This window comes from Hyaloscypha bicolor, assembly GCF_002865645.1.
Source record: "Hyaloscypha bicolor E unplaced genomic scaffold K444scaffold_10, whole genome shotgun sequence".
In the NCBI taxonomy this organism is placed as follows: domain Eukaryota; kingdom Fungi; phylum Ascomycota; class Leotiomycetes; order Helotiales; family Hyaloscyphaceae; genus Hyaloscypha; species Hyaloscypha bicolor.
In genome coordinates this window covers 1,418,300-1,440,449 of record NW_020194512.1, presented here as the reverse complement: position 1 = coordinate 1,440,449, position 22,150 = coordinate 1,418,300, and the positions used below count along the sequence as shown (strand labels likewise).

Here is a 22,150-nt window from a genome sequence, read left to right as displayed (position 1 = left end):
TAAGAGCTCACTTCACTAGAACGGTCCATCTGTGGGGAGAATATTAACTTCTCTTTCCCTCAGCTGATGCACTACTTTAAAAGGCTTTCCTTTGAAGCACCGCAGGCAGAAGCTTTAGCAGCACTGGGTGAAGTAGCTTCGGTTCTTCCCAGGAGTGACACCAATATTGCCCCTTTTCACAACTCGCTTAAATTTTTGGGTTTCTTGCTTCTCTTGCACAATGATCAACAAAGCCAACACCAATTTTTAATGTCCCCAATCAAAATTGGGCATATATCTGAACTTATAGTGGATAGCAATTTGATATATGAGGACAGATGGGATTTTCAAGGAGGCAGTAGTCAGTTGTACGAGGACTCGAGGGAGCATTCGGAGAGGAAGCAAGGAGGTCTGGACTTGGGACATGTGGTAGCGAGAATGGACTTATAAAAGATTGATACACCAAACGCCAGAATCTAAGAGGGAAGCATTGAATCGAAACACTCTTCGTAGCGGTGTGGAAGATGCTTGCTTGCTTGTTTGCTTGTTTGCTTGTTTGCTTTTTCTTTCATAGGCATTACCTACTTTACAAGTTGTTACTACAATAACTGACTTTCAAACGACAAGACAAGACAAGCATTGCAAGTAAGGCCAGACAACCAACTTCATTCTTATGAATGAAAAGTTTTTGTTGCTGCTAGAATATCGAGAGCTTGGTGGGTAGATGCGGGCACCGGATGCTAATCACACGTGATATTGGGATCAACGGCCTTTTTTGGCGACGCGAAAATGCGAGTATTTGGTACAGCTTTCAACGCCAGCTTTTGTATATTAGGAACTAAGGTGTTTGGACGATTTCGAATACCGGCGTTCGAAACTGAGTATTTGATACACAATATTCGTTCCATACTAATCTCAGTATTCTAGAACTCACCTATTATAGTAGGTGAGTTCTTAGTTGCTCAGCATCCAAAGCTGGCTTTTGCTGCCTTTATGAGCCTTCTTTTGGGGCGATACCTTAGTTATTCTAATCGCGAAATAGGTATTCCGCTTCTCGTGCGATTTATTCGCGACTGTTTTTTTAATAGAAAATTTATAAGAACGTAATTTATAAATTAATTATTTTTACTTTACGAGAAGAATAAGTATTAGTCTTTAATGCCATAACTATAGGGGGGTAATCACAATAAAGAATAGTAATCCGAAGGGTAGGCAGTGCCGGAGATTACTCTGAAACCTCCCGAGCCGAGATCGAATACTCAGTAATTAGATCCCCCAAATGCTCCTAATTAATACGAACACTGGCTTTGATTATCGAGTATAAAAGCTAGAGTCGGTTGCTAGCAATCAAAAAGCAGAATCCGTTCCAAACGGGCCCTAAGGGACTTGGGCCTTCTCCACTGAATCCTGCTGATACTTTCCTTGTAATATTGCGGATCCTACGCCAGATCCTTTCAAGTGAAACCCTCCCAAAACTTCTTATCTACACGTGACGAGCATTTGGTCCGGTGAGGTATTGCTAATCTTTGAATATCTTTCCAATTCTTACGCCTCTTGTATTTCGTTTCAATTCGAAAAATTATTCGAAAACATTCTTTATTTTGATAGCAAACAGAGATCCCAGAGCTGAAAAAAAGTCAAGTTCGAAGGTAGGAATAAGGTTAGAATACACGTGATCAAGTGTTTCAGGTGTTGGCGCTAGCTTCCAACTTTCCAACTTCTCCGCCTCCCAGCTTCCAGCTCCTAGCGTATAGTTTACAACTTTCGACGACGAATGCGGATCGCGAATCTCGGCTTTAAATGATAGACATAGCTTCTATTCCCTATCTCCCAACTTCTAGCTTGAACGACGGATAGAGACTTACATCAGCTTCCGCCTCATCGCTGCCGCTCCCAGAACATCTCGATGCCTACTGGTTCTTAGCCTCTTGTCTCTCTCTCTCTCTACTCTCACGCATTTTTCAATTTGCTTTCTCTCCTACCGCCTCTCATGTCAGACCTTTGCGATGAGGCTGAGCAGCCTCTATTGGCCCGCCGCCAAGGCGACTGTGTCTCGCAGGTTGGCGCCGTCACGGCCGACCCTGAGAAGACTGACAAGTTTCGTGCTTTAGCTCGCATCGTTGGCTGCTGTGTTTCTGCTGCTTCCGCTGGCTGGCACGATGGCTGCATAGGAGCCCTCATTCCATACCTACAAGTTTACTATGGCGGCGTCAGCGATGAGAAAGTTTCCCTTGTCTTCATCGGTTCGTTCTCGGGATACACTCTCGCATCGCTACTGAACGTCAACCTTAGCACCCGCCTTGGACTTGGACGCCTCCTTGTTCTAGGCGCTGCCATTCAAGGATTAGGATCCGCAATCATTGCGTTCCGACCACCCTTCACCGCCATCCCGGTGTGCTACGCGGTAGCTGGTTTCGGCATTGCCCTCCAGGATGCCCAGTATAATACCTACGTTGCACGCCTCCCTGGCGCTTCGACGAAATTAGGAATCGTGCATGCGCTTTATGGCGTTGGTGCGTTGGCGTCTCCAGTAGTAGCTACACTGGTCATGAGGGCGAATGCCCCACCGCCACTCTTCTACTTTACCAACCTCGCATGGTGTGTCGCAAGTATGACTGTGCTATCAGCAGGCTTCGTATTCAGCAGTAACAACTCATCGGACCGCCGATTTCGATCTACGGCAGAGAACGATGACGGAATTGCATCTCTAAGGACCGTTATTTCCTCTCGTGTGGTATGGGCAACATTACTTTTCGTCAGCTTGTACACCGGCGCCGAAACTGGCGAAGCAGGCTGGGTCGTGTCTTTCCTGATGAGGGAACGAGATGGAGGAGCGATATCTGGCTACGCCTCTGCTGCTTTCTATGGTGGTCTTACGTCTGGCCGCGTCATGCTTCTGCCTCTCACAGCTTATATTAGTGAGAAAAAAGCGGTGCCTCTATACGCCATTATTGCCCTTATTATGCAAGTAGTTATTTGGAGCTCGCCATCCTTTCTCATCGATCTTATTGCCGTCGCGGCCTGTGGATTCGTCATGGGCCCTTGTTATCCTATCACCGTAAGCCTCGTCACAAAAGCTACGCCCCATGGACATCACCCCGGAGCACTCAGTCTCATGGCTTGCCTTGCGCAGTCTGGGAGTGCCTTGTTTCCGTTTTTGGTGGGATCACTTGCCGACATTTACGGCATCAAAGTGCTGCAGCCCATGCTCGTAACGCTGTTTGGTGGTATGGTCATACTTTGGCAACTGGTGCCATTCCCCAAAGTTCAATTGCATCGATCTCCGATCCTGGCCAAGCCGGCATCCGTCGGCGAAGGTGTGGATCCCACGACCACTGATAGCTCAGCATAGCCTCAATAAAACTTTTTGGATCATTACTCAAGCGCATGACAGTCAACGACTTTGAGCAACATCATGTGCTTTCTTCCTTGGGGTTATAGCACTGGTAAACCAGACTCTGTTTGATTGAAATCAGGTACGGTTCACTCAATCGTCGCCCTGCATCCCTTTTTGTCCTCAGAGCCCTATTCCCAGTAGCCCAACGCAGCAAAACAAATTCCCGCCGTTGTAACTACATAATGCCGAAGAATTTGAGCACAGTTTCCTCTTGAAAGGGGGAAATATGCCCAGATTTCTGGACACAAAAGCCAAGGAGCTTTGATCCACCCCCATAGACCATCTCTGTCCAGCTCTGGAGTCTGGCCGGGAGTGCTGGCCATGTTCTTGGTGAAGCTCACGTCAAGAACATTGCTCCACTGGGTCAACTTCATGCCAAGGAGAGAATAAAGAACAGCAAGGTCCTGGGTTCCGTGCACGGCGGTCATGCGGGTTCGTGTGTCGTTGCGACCTGGGTAACAGCCCCGTTCAATGACATCCCATTGCTGGGCGGCCTGCCTATATAGGTGTTGTGGCTGATATGTCGATCCAAATTCAGATAAACCAGGGATTGAATACAGGCCACGACCATCTAGAGCTACACGGCATCCCGAAGGTTTGGCCAAGATCCTGAAGATGAGAATCGCCCAAAATTCGAATCGAGCCGACAGTTTTATACACCCCCGAAACCTAATAGTGGGAGAGCCTCTATATTATTAGATATAAGTGGTGTCAGTAACTCGTAAAGTGATAGATCGGCATAGTCCCAGTCTTTATCTCGAGCCAGAGGTGTTTCCAGGCGCAGGGACGCAAGTTAACCCCCCCCCCCCCCCTTCCTTTTTTTTTTTCATCGAATTGGAAGTTGCATAGAATCATCGTCGAGGTTGTATATCTCAGCCATATCCTTCCTCTAGACAGAACTTCCTGGGTCCGCGGACGGGAGTTGGAGATTGAGCTCGATCGACGTGCGAATGAAGTCCGCGACGACATACTGTTGATAACCGACCCAGAAGAACATTACGGGGATATTCTGCAGCAAATGCTGCTCTATATTCATGTCAGTCAGCTCCTGGCCCTTAAAAACCCTACTACGAGAGGCTCGCACCTGCAATCCAGAAAGTAAAACCCGTGCCGCACAAGCCATGATAATATTTCGAGAATTGAAAATCGAATCCGGAGGTGGACCCGTCTTCTACTGGCCGGTAGCTATTCTCCCTTTTGCGGTCCAAAGGGAAGAATATTTTGGCTTCGGAGGGATAAGCTCGAGGTTGTATGTTTGGCCTCGTACTGTGGTGAAGTGCAGCGAGTGAGGAATGCCGTGGAATTATTTTGGGAGAAGATGGATACCAGGATAAGGACAGTAGCCTGCTTGTTCGGTTAGTTCTACGTGGTGGATTGTTTAAGTATCCGAATCTGAAGGGAGGATTGGGGGAAACCACTCTGAGAGAACTTGTTTGGGCCAGAAGTTCAAACAGGGAATTTCCTGCATGCAATTGTGGAGACTTATAGTGTACAGCAATCTCATATTCACTAGGAAGCTTTAAGAATCTACAAAGGGAATTTGTTCTTATTATTAAAATTCTAAAAGAATTCAGGTTTACAAAACAGGCTATCCATTGCCTTACTCAACTCCGTACAATTCAAGGGGAATTTATCTTGCACCGTAGCCAGCGCCTGGCTCTCACATCTCCTCATCCCCATACTCTGAATCTGCCACGGCCTCCTGAATGATTTCACCCTTTTCATCAATATTCTTATCTGCGTCGACAGTCAGAGGGTAAGCTGCCAGCAAAGCATGATATTCCTTCCATCTGTCACTGCTTAAAAAGAGCGCTTTCTCGTTACGCACCGGCGCCACCCTAACCTCCCGCAAGAGGCCCGATCTCCAACGACCCGATGTGGCGAGCTTTTCTCCCGGACATTGCGTGACTCCTGCCATCATTTTGTTGTAAGAATTAGCAACAGCGTCCCATCCCAGATATCCATGGTTTTCCAGCTGCTCTTGTATCAAGCCAAGCACAGTCTCTTTCTCACTCTGGAGCCAAGGGTGCAGTATACGTTTTCGATTTGCTCTACCACTGGTGGCTTTTGTGGATCGGCCCTACGACAGATTAGAGTGACCCACTGAAGGAAGGAACAATGACTTACCATCTTCTTCATTTCCTCATCGACTGGTTGCGGGCGGTCCGTTGATCTTCGGCTTCCAGATGGAGATGTTTGTGTAGCAGGAGGAATGTATGTCCTGCTTCCTTGCGAGGCAGCTTCGGCCATGATTTGCTTCATGGTCATTGATACCCTCTTTCTTGGTCTCTCCTCTTCACTCGGCTCATCTTGTTGAGATGGCTGGCTTGGGATGGCGTAATGAGAACTAACTTCGGCTAGATAACTCTTCTTGCTCTTCTTATCTCCCACCTCTCCTTCGGCTGAACCGCCCTGTTAATATAAGTATCAGTACAGAGTGTGCGCAACAAGACAAATAAGACTCCTTGTACTGACACCGTCTTCTCCTTCGTCCGTAGGGTACTATTAAGACAAGTATTAGCATTGAGTGTGCGGAAACAAAACTGGTTGTACTTACATCGTCTATGACAACACCTCGAGTTTGCATTATCTCTTCATATGCTATAACTCTCTGCGTCTGTTCATAAAGAGCTGCGTGATTGGCAAGTGTATGTACATCGGGAGGCTGTAACGGCGAACGCTTTTGCCAAGCAATAGTAGCATCTTGGTATGCCGCAGCGCGTGGTTCTGCAGATCCTGGGACTGCGTAATCTCTCAAGTCTCTTCCTGCCGCAAGCAAAACTGGTGATTGGTAACGACCGCCTGGTCGAGGTGCTTGGAGGAACCGCATGATAATCTGGGTCAGTAATGGATTGTTGGCCATTCTCTGACCTAGCATCTCGACTGCACCTTGCTGAAGTTTAGTTAGATGCCCCAACTCCGCGCCCGAGTAATTCCTGCCACCGTGTATCCAATACTGGAGCGCAATTGCCAGTTTGCGCAAGGAACTGTAGCTCTCTAGATCGTAGCCTGCGAACAGGCCGGAGCCTGGGCGCGCCATTGCTGTAGAATTGGTGGGAGCTTCAATCCTTGTTTTGGAAGAGGAAGAAACAAGAAGGTCGGGCCTTGTTGTAGCAGATCTAGGGAAGGAGGTGGTGTCGGCGCGGGTGAATGTTAATCCGAAAGGTGAGCCCCTGCGGCCGCCTCGCTAAGACTGTCCAAGTGTTAATCCGAAGGGTGAGCCCCTGTGGCCGCGTCCCCTCGAGGACTGAGATCTTGTGGAAGTCAAGAGAATGTACACTGCAGATCTGTGTGGGAGGGGGGATGGCGTCAGTGCTTGTGAATGTTAATTCACAGAGTAGCCCCTGCGGCCTCGTCACTTCAACAACTCCCAGTGAACAGAAAAAGCAGCACTCATTTTCAGTGTCCTAAGTTAAGCTAAACAATGCAAATACCACCTCTCAAAATATGCGCATAGGATGTAATACATTAAAAGTCTGCTCCTTAGGGATAATCTAAAGATTCTAGGAATTAATTCCAGCTCCTCATTACTACTTTAATCAAATGTTCCCGTCGACTTGGAACATTCAAGATAAGTGCAACTTTTTCAGTCTACTGGAGGACCGCCAGGCCCTGCGGTCACGTCGCTTCGGTAGTCCGGAAATCCACCTTTGTCCAGGGGAAATGTCGGAGGTATGAGAATTGGTTATATTCAAAATGGACTTTAAAATTTCTAAAAACTTATGCGAGCTGAGGAAATTCCGTATTCTCAATCCTAAGTACGATAACTCTTCAATTTGAAAACCACTTCTTTCAAGAATAAAGAGGATATGGATGGCAAGCATCTTTAAGTCTAAGCAGCGTCTCTTTCTTGTATTGTACAGCGACCATGCTGATTAGTTCCCTTTTCGATTCGCTTCCTATTCACTTCGTGGGGAAACACCGGCCTAGATGAAAGACATTCTAAGTAGGGAAAGGAGCCCCGGAAGGTACTGGAAGGAAACACAGACCCTGGGGGGGGCATAGTGAGACTGTTGCATGGACATATAACCAGAGGAGCGGAGCGCACACAGTGTTACCAGGGAGCAATAGTTGTGGGCTAAACTCTAGGGGAGTGCAGTCAAGCAGTGTAGGAAGCAGAATTGACATATATAGTGGCAGAGTGATATTTCGGGGGATTGCAGCTTTGAAAAGACTGGGGGAGCTTGACTCCAAGGGAGGACAGAATACGCAGTCAGGAGCATGCACGTTAGTGGAGTACAGGACTGGAGGAGTGCTCTGCTGGGGGAGAGCAGGGTACTATAGAGAGATTTCAGGGCATATACCGCGGAGTGTTATGTCGTTCTGGAGACCCTTGAAAAAACTCTAAAAGAGAGGAAGAAATCAGAGAAGGCGAGGAGGAGTCTACCCTTGAAGAGGGCACAGCACGACAACAAGACAAACCAATCAGAGGCCTTCACTATTTCGATTATAGGAAATCTTTTCAGCCCTAGTCGTCGGATGCCGTAGTCATTGTAACCTAGTCTTCGACTCTTCTACCACCTTTTTGACCCTGCTATGCTAGTCTCTTGTGAGGCTATACTAGACCCAATGATCCTGCTGCAAGAGTTAACACTGAGATAAAAATTTGCAAATACCGTCTAACAAGTAAGGCTTGTGGCTGTACCTTTGAGTATCCTACAGTTGTGCTCGTTGAGATATTCATCGATTCACAAAGTGTCTAACATTACAGATTGTTTGGGAAGAAAGCATGTTTCATCGAGAGGCCCCGAATAGTCATTTTATGAGACAACGCCTGGGGATAAGGGTATTACTTCAGGTTGCTTGGGGGGGGGGGGGTCGGAGTTGAGGATATGAGGGTTCGTCTTGCAAGAAGTATAGTTTACTTTGATCTTTCCTTTCCCCATTGTCCATTCTCATTCTAGTTATCAAAGTGCATAGCAATATTGTCTTTGAACCTATTACAGCATCAGCAGAAGCCAAGATTCAATTTGTCCTCGAGTATATCAGCCACCTTAGCCCAACCAAGGAATCAGTCGACGACTGCCGTTCCAGTCTCAGACTGATGCAACAATACTTTCAGCCTAACGAAGACATACCACAAGACTCGCGGACCTCTAAGAAGCGTGGAAGAATGGCACCACAAGCACGAGTTCAAAAAACAGCGGCAGCCTTTCCACCAGTTTCAAGTACAGTGGCCGCAAGCCAACCATCTCAGGTTCAACCGCGGCAAGTACAAACGAACGACTTACCTTTTATTTCGCTTTCGGAATAACCAAGGAAGGGCAGGAGCTATAATTTGAGTCGTCATGTCTTGCCCGGATTATACGAAGTAGGTGATCCAGGGATCCTCAACCGCGGGGTGTACCAGTTGATGTGCTGACTTTCTTACGAGTAGGAGACTAGATGAGATCAAGGGTGATTAGCTTCTAGACGATGTATAGAAGGCAATTCTCATAAAAGTACATAGCACACTAATTGATATAGAAAATTATAACAAAAGGATACCAGGAACAGTGAAGGGATGGGGCAATCCTCTGGTTTTTTAGTGGAACTCTGGATCGATAACAACAGAAGCAAGATCTTGAAGATTACGAAATGAGACGTTAGCTTCGTAACTTGTCTATTGAAACAGACACCACCAGCACGGTCGGACGCATGAAGATACCTATCATCCCGAGTTCCATACCTGCCATCAACATTTTCACTCGGAGCAATCATATCAATTAAGTCAACAACCTATCACTTGATAAGGAAGTAATATTCGTCCAAAGTTCATTCACCCGAAAAGCTGAACATCCACTCAATAATCCAGTACTCTGTCACAAACATGACTTCGGGAATCTGTACCTCTCAGTACAAACTTCCCTTGCACAATTACAAATTCATAGATGGTCCAGATAGTAGAACAATGACGAACTAGAATTCGAGAGGCTCTACCTAAACAGACTATCTCAGCTCTGAGAACTCTGTATGGAGATGACGAACGACTAGAGAGTGAGACCCGTTGTCCAAGACCTTTTCCTAGGGATTAGAGAATCTGAATTGCGAGCCCTATTTGTTGCGGACCATGCTTACTATCGAAGATTAGGTCTAAAGTAGACTATCTTATTTAAGCTGACATGAGACGAGTTTTTCACCTCTTTGAAGCTTCTCTACACAGGGCATCGTGCAACATCAACCAACGTGGGTAATGACCTTGTAGTTACATCATGGGGAATATTATCCGGTATCCTCCTGAGCATTGTGAGATCTATGCAGATATAAAATTATATTACGAGAGAATTGTACTTAGGCCCTGTACTAGACGCTAAAACTATGCAAGCTTATGGAAGTTTAGATGAGTTTTGTGCCTGCTGGCTGCCGTTTTGTAGTGAAGAAATTGGCAGAAGGAGGTGACTTCGTTGCAGTGCTACCTCCGAGAAGGCGATACAAGGCAAAATCATTTTGGCGCAGCTGGGAGATTTATGTACAGCAAGCGAGTAGACCTGTATCAATGATCAGCCCGCTCGAGCGGTTGTTTTGAGAATTCTACTGACAGGCCCAAACTGATATTGAGGCAAGGGATTTTACGGCAGTCCTCATCTATTTTTTGTGGTATGGCAGTACCCTGGTATAACTAGAAGACATCCTAGAGGACGGAACTGCAGCGCTGCTTGGGCCATTTTGTTATACTGCCTAGAGTGAAATAGGTAGCATAAGAAATACTGCTCAACCTATCCTTCTGGAATACGATAGATTAGTATCCCAGGACCTATAGAGGAAGGAATTTATAACGAGATGCTCGCATCAGCCTATTACGAACCTCCTCAGCCAAAGTATACTTTCAAACGTTCATACGCGCATCCCGACCGTTTCTGTCTGCTTGCTAAGCATTCCTAGATAAGTTTGTGACCCACGGTCTCTACTTAACGTACGTAGAGACCGGTTTGGGATGGAGGAGTAGTAGTAGAAGAAGGGTAGAAGGCACAGTCTCCTTGCCATCGTTCTCGTTCTCGATTTCAAACCTTAGCCAGTGGAAACTTGGCCTGAGTTAATCTCAGAAGCGAGGGAGAGCAATTGTAAAGGCTAATAAGGGGCATTGCTAATGGCAGCGTCTATTCCATACAGCCTTTATCTACGGAAGTCATGAGCTCTTACTTTTCTCTGTAAGTTCTGATCATCATATGTCTCCTATTTAAGGATACGACTGTGATAACGGAGTGATTTTGTTCTAGAACATCTGATGCAGATTTCTTGAGGTCTGGATCCTTCGGTATGAATACTACGCCGCCGAAAGGAGCTAATACTACCTCGCGTCCGCTCAGGTCGGCCAATCGAGGAAAGAAATCGAGATCTTTGCGTAGGCAGCAAGAAACCATAGAAGCCGGGTCCAATGATGAAGAGGTTTACTGCATGGCTTCGTAGCCTTCGTTCCTCGTAAAAACAACAGCCCTATAGAATGCTGAAAGGGGTTATGCGAGACTAGAAGATTCATTAGAGGTTGAGAATGGATACGCGAGGCGAGGCAATGTAGAAGCTTTCACATGAGCCTCGCATCATCGTGCCATTCAGCTACCTGCAGCTGAACCTGATTAGGCTTTGGTGAAGGGGAGAGGTACAGATTACCAAATCCTCGTCAATCGTACAAGAGAGTTGGTGAGTGACGATGTCTACGTAAAAGATGGTGGTTCTGCTGATTCTATTCATGGGCCATTATGATAACAGAAGCTGTATGGAGACGAGACAGCTGTGACTAGCTAAAATGGCTTTGCAGGATACAAGATGGTAAGTCTATAAAGAGTCGCGTACGCTCCATTCGTCCGGAGAATTACTCCATACAATCCCGAGATTTTGAAGTTGTAACAATACCAAACTTCAAAAACATATGGTTATATCTCGCCAGCGTCTTTCTGGGCTCTCTTGTTCTTCCAGCACTTGCTCTCCCTTCTGCTTCATCTCAGAACAATCATGTCGTACATGCAAAGAGAGATATCCTCCAGCCAAAATAGGTCCAGAGTAATGCGTTGGATCCGGATTACAGTATTTCGGCTCGTATCGGTTTGGCGCAAAGTAATCTTGAATTAGGGGCAGAATATCTCTCTGAGATGTAGGTTGCTCTCGCAATCTCGAGCTTTTGTGGAAATGTCATACTAACCGAAACAACTGCAGCTCTGGTCCCAAGTTCCCAACTCACCAAAATATGGAAATCATATACTATTAACAAGGCTACAGATCTATTCGACCCATAAGTGGCGACGGTCGAAATCGCCAAATCTTGAATCGTTGATTCTGGCATACGAGAAGAGCGTGTTTCCCAATCCACAAATAAAGCTTGGCTGAAATTTGACTCTAGCATCAATGAGATTGAACGATTGTTTCAGACTAAGCACTATTACTACGAACATGCTAACGGAGGACCAAACAATATCGGCTGTGAGGACTACAAGGTTCCCGTAGAGTAGTCCGCGCATATCGATTATGTGACACCGAGAGTCAAACCATTAGCCGTAAGGGCTATGGGGGATATCATGAAAAGGAATTTGGCCTCAGTACAAAGCCCAAAACCTGTTCGAAAGCCCATTCCGGACAATGTGCTAGCTACCAGACAAGACCAAGGTAGGATTTTTCAATATTGAAGCTGAATCGCTGCCTTGGCTGGTTTATCGGAATAGGTAGTCTAACCAATTATTCATCCTTGGCCACACCTGCTTGTATCAGAGTTATGTATAACATCACAGTTGGCAAACTCTCAAATCCAAACGACTCGCTCGATATATTTTCGCAAGTTTCTACCAATGCTCAGGAAGACTTGAATATGTTTTTCGCTACTTATTCTCCATAAAGCAGATTAACCTTCTTTCAATGTCTAAAATTGCTAACGCTATCCCCGCAGGAATATCCCGAAGGGTACCCACCCTGTTTTGGCATCTATTGATGGTGCGACGGCGCCTACAGACCCAAACAGTTCCGGTTTTGAAGCAATGATTGATTTTGAAATGGCTTATCGTGAGTATCCTAGCCAATCCCTACTAGACTCGAAGTTGGCAAGGAACAGTGTCACAGCTATCGTTTATCCCCAGACTACTACCGATTACCAGATAGGACCAGAAGCTTTGAGGGTGACTGGATACAAAGCACTAGGGCTTTGACTATTCAGAGACACACGAATGGACATGAGAAGAGAAGACAACTAATAGGGCTGCTGGTGAGGCAGATTCTGTGCACATCTACCCTGTATCAAAATGGAAGCAAGCCCCAGATGAAAGATCACAAAACAGCGCCACCACTCTGCATTATATGGCGCTCTTCAGCAAGTACAGTACAAGACTACAGGAGGTGGGGATTGACGACGGGATCCCAATGGATGGGATGAGAATTCCTTCGCTCTAGGGGTGGAAGTGGAAATGACAACAGCAGGACTTGAGTTTTGAGTCAGGAGATGCTGGAAGCCTAGGACAAAAAGCCAGACTCTACGTCGCCACTCGTGCTATGGCAGAACAAAACGACACTGAGAAGCTACGAGACTCCTTCTCTCCTGGAAACTTATCCCCATAGCACTTCCCGGCACTCGCTTATTCGTTGATATGCCTCGAACGTGATGCTCTCCAGGGGTATTTTATATCTGCAACCTCTCAAATAAGGAGAATAGAGAGAGGCGACCTCGAGCTCGACTTTGAGAGCTTGAGGTAGTCCGCATTGGATTTTCAATTTAATGTACGGAAGAATAGCTAAGACAAGGAGATCACCGCGCACACAGGACTTCGGATTCAAAAGCAAATGTAGAACAACGGATTTCGTTTCAGGTCAAACTTGACTGCAATTGGGTATTGAACTCCAGAAGCCTACAACCCTTCCTCCATGCTTTCGGTGCCTCCCGCCTTATTTTACAAGTTCATTAGCACACTCGAACTCTATTTTCCCTCACTCCTCGTCTACTTCCTCCTCATCCGCTTCCTCTTCTTCGGCTTCAACCTCCTTCAGCGCGTAACCCTCCATGAACCCCTCTTCATGCACCACCCTCTCAAGCCCCAACTTCTCTTTAGCAACCCACTCCCTAACCCTCTGTTTATCAACCCTCACCCTCTCCACCGTGCCCTTTCCCCTCCCCGCTTTCTCAACAACGCCCATCTCCCTTAACACACTCAGACAATCATCCGGCGCAATCCACGTCTCTTTGCTAATGCGTTCAACATCCACCATCCCCTTACCTTTCTTGCGGTCTGTATCCCTGACGCCCAGTAACCAGCGTGCGATTTCCGCGCCCCAATACCTTTTGTATCCCTTCTTGCCGAGATCTGAAATCGGTTTCTCGGGGCCGCCCATTATGCCCTCCCTTTTCGCAATAGCATAGGAAACACCCATAAGTAAAGCACCGAGACCTTTCCGTTGCCAAGGCGGGAAGATTAATATGCAGGCGAGGTTGTTGTTATCCCAAGACATCTTTTCTTTTGAGAAGAAGCCGATGATTTGCGTTTCGAGGGTGCGGGGGGAAGTGTGTACGAGGAGGAAGTAGTTGAAGCCTGAGACGTCGAAGAAGACGGATTTGTTATCTAAAAAGAGCTTGGCGAAGAGGGAGAGGCTTTGGCAGAAGAGCTGTCCGCCGTCACATCAGTACTCGTCTCAAAATGTGATCGATGGGAAGGGAAGGGTAGTACTCACAGTCTCAACACCCCCATCGACCTCCCAAACACTCCATCCTCCTCCCTCCCCTTCTGCACCATGACTATACACTTTCGTTCCCGGCACCTCTCTCTCACAACACCTACAATGCCGAACCCATTCGACAAGCGCCTTAGAATACCCAAAGCACCGCCTGCAAATATAAAGCTCCTTCACGGTGATCCCAGGCCCCTTGCCTTCACAACTGAGTGCCTTCTCCCCAATGATTTCCTTGGGATACCAGGACGGATACCAAGCTTTGAACGTCACGTCGCCGAAGATGACGCTGTCGATATTCCTTTCGAGGTCCTTGTCTCTATCGTCCTTTTCCTTTTCCTTCTTCCCATCCCTCCCCTCTTTCGCGTTCTCCTTCAACTTCTCTACATTCTTATGATTCGTCGTCTTATCATCTCCATTGGGCATCGATATCAACATATCGCTTTTATGACTCGTCCCCCCACCATTAACTCCATTCATAAGCCTCTCCTTCTCACTCTTCAACTTGCCCTTCTTGTCATCCTTCAACCCCGAACCCGAGCCCATGCCGTTCACAAGCGCCGCCTCAAGAGAAACAACATCTTTCCTCCGCCTCCCCCTCGGTTTCACGTTTGGTAACTGCACAAACGTTTCCACTGTACTGCTTGCTCTCCTCCGTTTCCGTGTGAGCGGTGCTTCAAGACTAGGCATGGCTGCAATATCTTCCTCGGTCACGAATTCCGACACACAAATTGTTCCTTCCTTCAGCGGTGTATCCTCCTGCTTGTCGCCTTGTGTCTCCTTTTCCGTGCCTTTTTCTTTCCCGGCCGGCTTGTTGGGAGACCGAGCTGGGGTAGTGGGTAGTTTTGGTGCAGTATGAGAGAGCCCTGGAATCCGTACTGCTAGGGTGATAGGATTTTGTTTCTTGGTGACGATTAATTTGATGATGAGCTTCTTTGGGGTGGGAGTCGCAGGGAACCGAGCAACAGCTTCAGGAGCTGCTGCAACTGAAGAGGAACCGATACTTAGATTCGACAGATCTGAGACTAGATTCGAGGCTTGCGGGTGCAGAGGAGTCGTGGGGGCAGAGCGTGAGGGCGTGGGCGGAGGAATGGTTGGTGGCGGTGAAGGGTGGTGTTGGTGGTGGGGTTGCGACGTTCCTGGTGCTGCTCCCGTTCCTGCGCGTCTGGCGCGGGCGCGGCTCTTGGGGTATGATGACATTGTTGCTTCCTATCTTTGCTCCCCTTACACGTATCAAGAATGTTGTGCTCGATCACGATCTCAATTGTAGGTTGAAGATGAGGATGATGTTTGAGAAAAAATTTCTTAGTGAGATCGTATCAAGTGGTCAAGGCAGCGGACGGAGTCGTTCCTTTCCTTTCTTGAGTTCGCAAGGTGAAGTCAACAAACTCAAGGGCAAGCTGAAGCCACACGGACTCTTGCATACAGTCACATTTAATGGCGCATGGAAGAATTCTAAGGAAAAGGTAAAGGAACATCTATCAATTACTACTCGTCATGCCGACGCCCGCAACGTTCACGCAACAGGCGCGCAATCGAAACCAGTGCCAGCGCGAAAACTAATGTAGCAGTGCTTCTCTCCCTCGAATGGAAATTACATGCTCCACCGCCATGTCTATCCCATCCAAAAGAGAATGACTGTTAGGAGTGTAAGGTGCAGTAGCAAGACAATATCGTGAAGTGCCACCAAACCCCATCCCCATCCTCGTCTCCACCTCTCACTCCCATCCCCCAAGTCCATGCTACGAAAAGGCCCCATTTGTGTACATTGAGAGATTCTCACCCCACCCGGTCCAAACCCATCTTACATACCTTCGAATTCGCCACCCAGATCGTCCTCGTCCAGGTCGCCATCTTGGATTTCCTTGGCCATTTCGCGCTCGCGTTCTCGTGCTTCTTGGGCGTTCTTGAGCTCTAGTCTGTGCTGGTTCATTGGGAAACGCATTGCCTGGCAAAGTCAGTATATCTCTAAGTAGGGGATGATGTGCAAGCATACCATGACGCTCTCATCATGGAGGGCGAGACAAGCACGGATACGGTCATGGAACGCCTCTCCTGGCTCTCTCGTAGCATAAACATCCCCAACCTCCTTGCTCTTCATGAAGCCTCGCTCACGGTCCAAGGAAGCCTCAATGACACCATCCCGAATAGCCTTTGCAACGATGTACTCCGCAGACTCCTCGCTCTCCAACTTCAAGCGTATGCAGATATCTCGGAGGGAAATTCGCGAGTAGGACAGGGACATCATTCGGATACCGGTCTTGATGACGTTTTGTCGGAGGCGCAGAATGAGAGTGTATGTGCCGTCACGTCTGAAGGTATCGCCGTGTTGCTTGATGGCATGTTCGAATTCTCCCAATTGGCCTACTCGCACGGCTTGGACAAGCTCCAAATAAGGTGCCAAGGGACGTTCCATGCTTGTGAGGCGGAAAATAGCACGGTCAGGAATATCACCCATCAACAACTGTACCACAAGCAACAACTTAGTTGCAGTCTGCGTGAAACCAGCTGCGCTTGGACTTGAAGGAGCCTTTCGTGTTGCAGACGTTAAATGCTCGTGGGCCTCGGTATAACGCAGCTGGATAGCTCTGATGCGGCCTACGTAGTATAAATATCTGGCAACCTGATTATTTGATGCATCCTCTGGGAATTGCGTATGTGTGACTAGCAGATCAGCTTGGGCGATATGGGATGTTGATAGGTAGTTTCGTAACAGGAGGACGATGACGGTAGATTGAGTGTCGATATCCTTTCGGAGAACGGCTGTTCGAAGGGCAGAGAGAAGAGCGGGTCGGATAGACACAACGGGCGAAGAAGTAGATGGAGGCAAGGGAGCCATTTGTTCGCAGAATAACGAGTAGTAAAAGTACACGCGGGCAGAGAGAGCGTCCAAAGTTCGGCGGTTCTCAGAGTGTATTCGCTCAGCAAGATGTGCCGAGAAATCAGCGCCCTTTCCATTGATCTTGTTATCCAGGTAGTAGATTTGAGTGAGGATTCCAAGGAAGATTTCGATTTCAGGAATGATGTCTTTTTGCTCCTTCTTCGGCGACTTAGACTTGGAATCTCCATCAATCTCCATCTCGGCCGAAACCGGTTTTGTGAATGTAGCATTTTCTCTATCGACGGCAACCAAGAGAGATCTCGCAGCAGGGTTTGTAGATGGGTACGTTTCGGTGATGACTTGCGCAAGGATATCGGGTGTCAGGCGTTTGCGGATTGCAGAAATGGACCGAAGGGCTCGAAGGGAGAATCTGGCATCAAACATCGTAACAGCGCGCTCCAATAACGGGAAATTGCTCTTGATATCTGTGATAAGGCACCGAGCATCAGGTCTGCCGGTTCTCGAGGGGATGGATGGGATACGAACCTGATACGGCCTTGGCTACTGGATCAATCTTGACGGCGCCAGCATCCTCATCATTAAGGTCCTCTGGCCCATCCATAGCCACATCACCATCAGTGTCCTTCAAAGGAGGAGCCGACAGCTTTGAGCCTTTTGAAGGTGGCACAACAACAGTCATCTCTTCCTCCTTTTCGTTGAGCTTCTTGCCCTTGCCACCTTTCAGTGGAGCAGGCGCATCATCTTTCATCTCGACGTCTTTCGTACCGTTGACACCATTCTCGAGGGGTTCGTTGCCGTTGGTATGAGGTGTCTTGCTGGGCATATCGTCTTGTGAGCGTCCGGGAGGCGCCCTTCTGTGACGTATTCTGTTTTCTTCGTGAGCGCGTCGACGTCTTCTCGAATGAGGTGGATGAGTGTTCGGGAGGATAGTGGTGCAACCTGGGAGTACGGCAGAGTGTACTTCGTGTTCGATGAAGGTCGCTGATGGTGTTGATGGGATGCTTGGTTGAGCTGTGGCTCCCAGATTACAACTCTCGTGGAGCTCAGGCTTCATTGTACGGCAAGCGAGTTGCACTTTAGTGCAGAACAGACGCGAGGCGCGAGTCAGCCTGGAGAAAAAGCGGCGCCCATCAATGTTCCAACCTGAGTCGAACATTTCAAATTCCTTCAATCCGAATGTTCCCTCAAGTTATTATGCATTCAAATTCAGCCCACCCCCTTAGTATATCTCGATGAATACCAGCACCTCCATCCGAGCCCAGAGAATGTCCACCTGACTTATGATCTTGAAAGTCACAGGAGTGCTGCTTTTTCAGTTCATCATGAGCCCCGATTTGGTAAGCACGTCACAGGAGTCCTCCAGTGCTTCCACGTTTCCGAGAATTGCTAAGCTTCTTGCATTGACCACAGGTCTCACGGAACAACCAAACCAAAGGGGAAGTTCTCCTAAGGATGACACGGTGAGGTCAACTGCGCCGTACGCCTGATTTCGAAGACAACATTGTATCACGTGCTTGAAATGAACAATTGAATGTATGATGTATCGGTCTCGATCTCCTCAGTCAAAGTTACGTTCGGTAGGAGCCAGAAGAATTTCACATACGATGATATGCTGCTCGTGCTGATCCCAATATGGAATTCAACAGTCTTGAGTTGTATGGCCCTGTTGGATCCCACGTTCGTGGCGCTCAGCATGAGCTCCTCGACCAGAAGTATCTAGTCAAGGCCCAGTGGATGAACTTTAGGTTTTCTACCTTGCCACTCTTGGAAGAAGAAATCGTTCGCCTGTGGGGATGCTTAAAACCCATTCAACCATCTCATGGATACGTTTCTCTTTTCTTTGACATCACGATCGGCGAGAAATCAAAGACTAGGGATGGTCTGTTTCCAAGATTGCCGTCACCAGTTTCCTTTCTATAGGACTGATTCCGTTCATGGACTTTGGGGCATTCGAAGCAGTAGACTTTGGATGTCCGATGACTCAGAGAAACTACACTTTCAAGGGATGGGGATCACAATGTACGGAGGGCGGACAGGCATTCGATCCTCCAAGCAGCACTCATTTTTGCTGTCTCATGCCAAGTTCGGACACATATATATATATGCAACTCAAAGGGAACATACTTAAAAACTACACCGTAAAACTCATTTTCAACGCCCAAAGTTACCTTGGAACATTCATCCTCCCTCCCCCTTTCCCTCCCTCTCGAACCCCTCACTCCTCCCGCTCAATCCTATCACCCCTAACACACATCCCAGGCCCTCCCACCACACATCTTTCTTTAACCCCTGCGCCAAAGAATTTAACCCCACTGATGAAAAAAAACCCGAACCCGAAACGCTATGAAGGTGTATGGATATGGCCCAGAAGCCGACTGTGAAAGATTGCATTGCGGTCGAGTCAGGGACCAAGCAGGCAGCCTGAAGGGGAAACAGATAGCCAGACTCATGGTCGGGATGGTGAGACGGAATGATTTGTTTGGGCAAGGAAATGTAAATCTTAATTTATTTCGCGAGATGGGATGGGGTGGATGGATTGGAAAGACTGTTCTGAAGGTCTATGTAAATTACCAGGAAGAGAAGAGAGATGGCTATGTCAAGGCTTGCACTTGTTAGAATAGAAATGAGTTTATGACACAGATAATTTGATGACCTTGTCTCTACTTGTCCAGTACTAGTTGGAGTTTTAAGAAGATAATGCACTTACTGCTTGGGAAGTCAGTGGGAATACTGTGGAACATTTTTCCCGGAATTTTCCTAAGTGCCCTCAGGAATGGCAAGACCTTGAGGTCGGAGTTCCCTCTGGTCAAAGATGATATGTACCACGTGTAAAGGCAAACCGCATTCAGTAAAAAAGCGTTGCATTGATATCTATCCGTATCTCCAGAGCTGCCAGCTGAAAGAAGTATGTAGTGCAGAATACACCGCAATCATCAAAGTCCATGAACGCCCCATTCCATGCCATGCTCCCATATCCAGCCCTCAACGCCAGACTCAAATTGAAGACCATGCCATTGTCGCGCAGAATTACTCCAGAAGCGCGGAAGAAGTGTGTACTGCTTCTCATTAGCTTCTCCCCCTCTCCCTTCAAGGGGATGCTCACAGGCTCGCTCAATCACCCCCCTTCCCACCAGTGACCTTTGCTGCCTGTACAGCGCTCATCTTCGCAATCCACGCCGGGCTCGGCTGAATCTTGCGGACGGTACGGATCTCATCAGACGCATAGCCTGGGATGCGGATATTGTAGCCTCGTTCAAGAGTGAGCTGGATGTCGCGGATCTCGAGGACCTTGCTGCCGCGCTCCTTGGCGTTCTTGCAGGCTGCTTGGAGGACTTGGTCTACGAAGTTGTCGGCAACTTGGAGGATGGACTTGATGAGGTTAGTCAGCGTGGAAATTCATACATGTAGAGGAGTGGGTTAGGTAGATCGAGGGGACGTTGGAGATTGGGGGAAGGTGAAATGGAAACAAACCTCCTCAACATCAGGAGCCAACCCCTCGCCCTCACCCTGCCCACCACCCGTAACCTGTCTAACAAGCTCATCTAGCTTCTTCTTACTCAACACCCTATCGCCCTCGCCCTCCATATTGAAGCCCGGGGTCCTAGCCAGAACCGGTTGGGACAAGACACCATTCCCCGCATTACTCGGGCCACCAGACAACGTCGGACGCCCACCTTGAACAGCAACCTGTTGCGGCGGTGCGGCAGCACGGTCAGGTAGGTGCTTAGGAATCGGCATCTTGTTCGTGATGATGTTTTGGCTCTCTCGTGGTTGGGAGACGGACGGGTGCGAATGGCCCATAACGTTCGAAGAGGATGGTTGACCTGTGGAGTAGGAGCGAGCCGCTTGGTGAAGGGCATCCGAGTGCGAAAGCGCGGTGGGGATTTGCTGTGCTTGCGCTTGCGAGGTTGCGCTTTGTGGGGGGCCGACTCCTGCAGAACGAGGCACAGCTGATTGAGGTGAACTGAGATTTGTTCGGTCTTGGCTTCCTTGCTGCATTTGCGTTACGGCTCTGTTGCTTTGCGGTGCGACTCCCGCTTCCGTCTTTATGCTTTGAGTCTGCTGAGGCATGTTCTGGATAGAAGGAGCACTCTGGTTTGCCATGTTCTGGGGAACCTGTGGCCTTCCTCCACTCAACTGTTGGTTTCTTGCAGCTTCGATGGCTGCATTGACCGTTTGCGTGTTTTGAAGGGCAGGGTTTGGCTGCTGTGTGGACATCTGTGGCCTAACAGGAGCGGCCTGACTCGCATTGTTGCTCGCATTTCCAGCTCCTTGTTGAGCAGCATTTCCTTGTTGGTTTCCAGCAGCAGCATTCTGGGCATTCCTTTGTGCTGCTTGTTGTGCCCGGAAGTTATCCACAAACTGCTTTGCTTCTGCATGTCCCTTCTGCGCTTGTTCCCTCTTAACCGTCAACTCCTTTTCGTCTTCGGGACTCAGTGGGTTGCCTTCCTCCTTTCTTTTTTGCATGTGGCTATCCATGGCCTGAACTCGGGAAGCAGTAGTCTCCATAGCCACCAAGGCCTTCAAGTATCTGGATTTGGCATCTTGAAACCATTTCACGGCGTCCGGGGTACCAGCCGTCAGCTGGGGAGGTAGAACATAGGGGAAGTTGCTGACATGCTCCATAAGTTTTGGAGATATCTTCGGTTGGGGTCTGGGTTGTTGTGCAGCATTCTGGTTTCCACCACTGCCTTCTCCTTGTGTCTGCTGTGGTTGTCCTTGACTCGGTGGTCTCGCAGTTCCAGCTTGTTGACCAGAACGCTGGGCTCCAGCCAACTTCGCAGTCAAGGTCTTTGAAAATTCGAACAGCTTTCTTTTTGCCTCCGTGTGTTGTTGCGAGTCCTGCGGGTTCTTGTCTATTTGTCCCCATAATTGCCTCAGTCCCTGCTCCCACTTGGCTTTCTCTTCGGCGGTAAACATATCGGGGAGGGCTCGCATTTGCTCGGGTCGAAAGAGTGTAATCTGGCGTTTGGGTTGTTGGCCTTGAGCTTGCGCCTGGGCCTGGGCTTGTTGCATTTGCATCATTGCTTGCTGCTGAGCAGCAGAGGGCTGGCCCGGCTGGCTCCCCTGTGCACTGTTGTTCATGATGCTAGAATTACCGTATAGAATGTAAATATGTTGATAGAGGTATTAGAACGTGGGCCAGTACTCCCCTCAGTGTCGCACAATTGAGGAGAGACGTCGAGATTGCGAGGGTTGTGCTACAGAAAGTGAACGGTCGTCGTTGGGACCCAGACTTTGATGGAGTCTTACGGTTGTCCAGGGTGGCACGGACTATTTCCACAACCGGACTTCAGCCTGGCTTTCGAGCCTCG

At 48.3% G+C, this 22,150-nt stretch overlaps 6 protein-coding genes across 6 annotated transcripts; 2 read left to right on the top strand and 4 right to left on the bottom strand.

The window, feature by feature from the left end:
• Positions 1 to 1,756: 1,756 nt before the first annotated feature.
• K444DRAFT_578439 (MFS general substrate transporter) lies at positions 1,757 to 3,331 on the top strand (the record flags this gene model as incomplete). Its single annotated transcript, XM_024877613.1, has 1 exon — positions 1,757 to 3,331. The coding sequence occupies exon 1, from the start codon at positions 1,970 to 1,972 to the stop codon at positions 3,329 to 3,331; it is 1,362 nt and encodes a 453-aa protein (XP_024743983.1). The 5' UTR covers positions 1,757 to 1,969.
• A 173-nt stretch (positions 3,332 to 3,504) lies between these two features.
• Positions 3,505 to 6,416, bottom strand: K444DRAFT_689560 (uncharacterized protein; the record flags this gene model as incomplete). Its single annotated transcript, XM_024887746.1, has 7 exons — positions 3,505 to 4,045; positions 4,348 to 4,402; positions 4,461 to 4,642; positions 5,041 to 5,456; positions 5,504 to 5,788; positions 5,852 to 5,878; positions 5,934 to 6,416. 7 exons carry the CDS (start codon positions 6,414 to 6,416, stop codon positions 3,505 to 3,507), a joined length of 1,989 nt encoding a protein of 662 aa, XP_024743982.1.
• Positions 6,417 to 11,619: 5,203 nt separating this feature from the next.
• On the top strand, positions 11,620 to 11,799 carry K444DRAFT_516307 (uncharacterized protein; the record flags this gene model as incomplete). The annotated part of the gene is made up of 1 exon (XM_024873674.1): positions 11,620 to 11,799. A coding segment is annotated over one exon (180 nt), but the record flags the coding sequence as incomplete, so codon positions are not given.
• A 1,459-nt stretch (positions 11,800 to 13,258) lies between these two features.
• On the bottom strand, positions 13,259 to 14,419 carry K444DRAFT_516281 (acyl-CoA N-acyltransferase; the record flags this gene model as incomplete). Its single annotated transcript, XM_024873671.1, has 2 exons — positions 13,259 to 13,930; positions 13,997 to 14,419. 2 exons carry the CDS (start codon positions 14,417 to 14,419, stop codon positions 13,259 to 13,261), a joined length of 1,095 nt encoding a protein of 364 aa, XP_024743980.1.
• A 994-nt stretch (positions 14,420 to 15,413) lies between these two features.
• K444DRAFT_550225 (uncharacterized protein) lies at positions 15,414 to 17,859 on the bottom strand. The gene is made up of 3 exons (XM_024876500.1): positions 17,361 to 17,859; positions 15,990 to 17,299; positions 15,414 to 15,941 (listed from the first exon to the last, which is right to left on the bottom strand). The coding sequence occupies exons 1-3, from the start codon at positions 17,656 to 17,658 to the stop codon at positions 15,798 to 15,800; spliced, it is 1,752 nt and encodes a 583-aa protein (XP_024743979.1). The 5' UTR covers positions 17,659 to 17,859; the 3' UTR covers positions 15,414 to 15,797.
• A 1,723-nt stretch (positions 17,860 to 19,582) lies between these two features.
• On the bottom strand, positions 19,583 to 22,075 carry K444DRAFT_578430 (uncharacterized protein). The gene is made up of 2 exons (XM_024877612.1): positions 20,307 to 22,075; positions 19,583 to 20,204 (listed from the first exon to the last, which is right to left on the bottom strand). The coding sequence occupies exons 1-2, from the start codon at positions 21,918 to 21,920 to the stop codon at positions 19,947 to 19,949; spliced, it is 1,872 nt and encodes a 623-aa protein (XP_024743978.1). The 5' UTR covers positions 21,921 to 22,075; the 3' UTR covers positions 19,583 to 19,946.
• Positions 22,076 to 22,150: the final 75 nt, after the last annotated feature.

Excerpts from the sequence above, each read along its gene's own strand:
- K444DRAFT_550225 (XM_024876500.1), bottom strand. The coding sequence starts at position 17,658 with ATGCCCAGCAAGACACCTCATACCAACGGCAACGAACCCCTCGAGAAT. Across the intron at positions 17,300-17,360 it reads AGTAGCCAAGGCCGTATCAG|ATATCAAGAGCAATTTCCCG; the intron begins GTTCGTATCCCA and ends GCCTTATCACAG. Across the intron at positions 15,942-15,989 it reads TCCATGATGAGAGCGTCATG|GCAATGCGTTTCCCAATGAA; the intron begins GTATGCTTGCAC and ends TGACTTTGCCAG.
- K444DRAFT_578430 (XM_024877612.1), bottom strand. The coding sequence starts at position 21,920 with ATGAACAACAGTGCACAGGGGAGCCAGCCGGGCCAGCCCTCTGCTGCT. Across the intron at positions 20,205-20,306 it reads TGGCTCCTGATGTTGAGGAG|TCCATCCTCCAAGTTGCCGA; the intron begins GTTTGTTTCCAT and ends AACCTCATCAAG.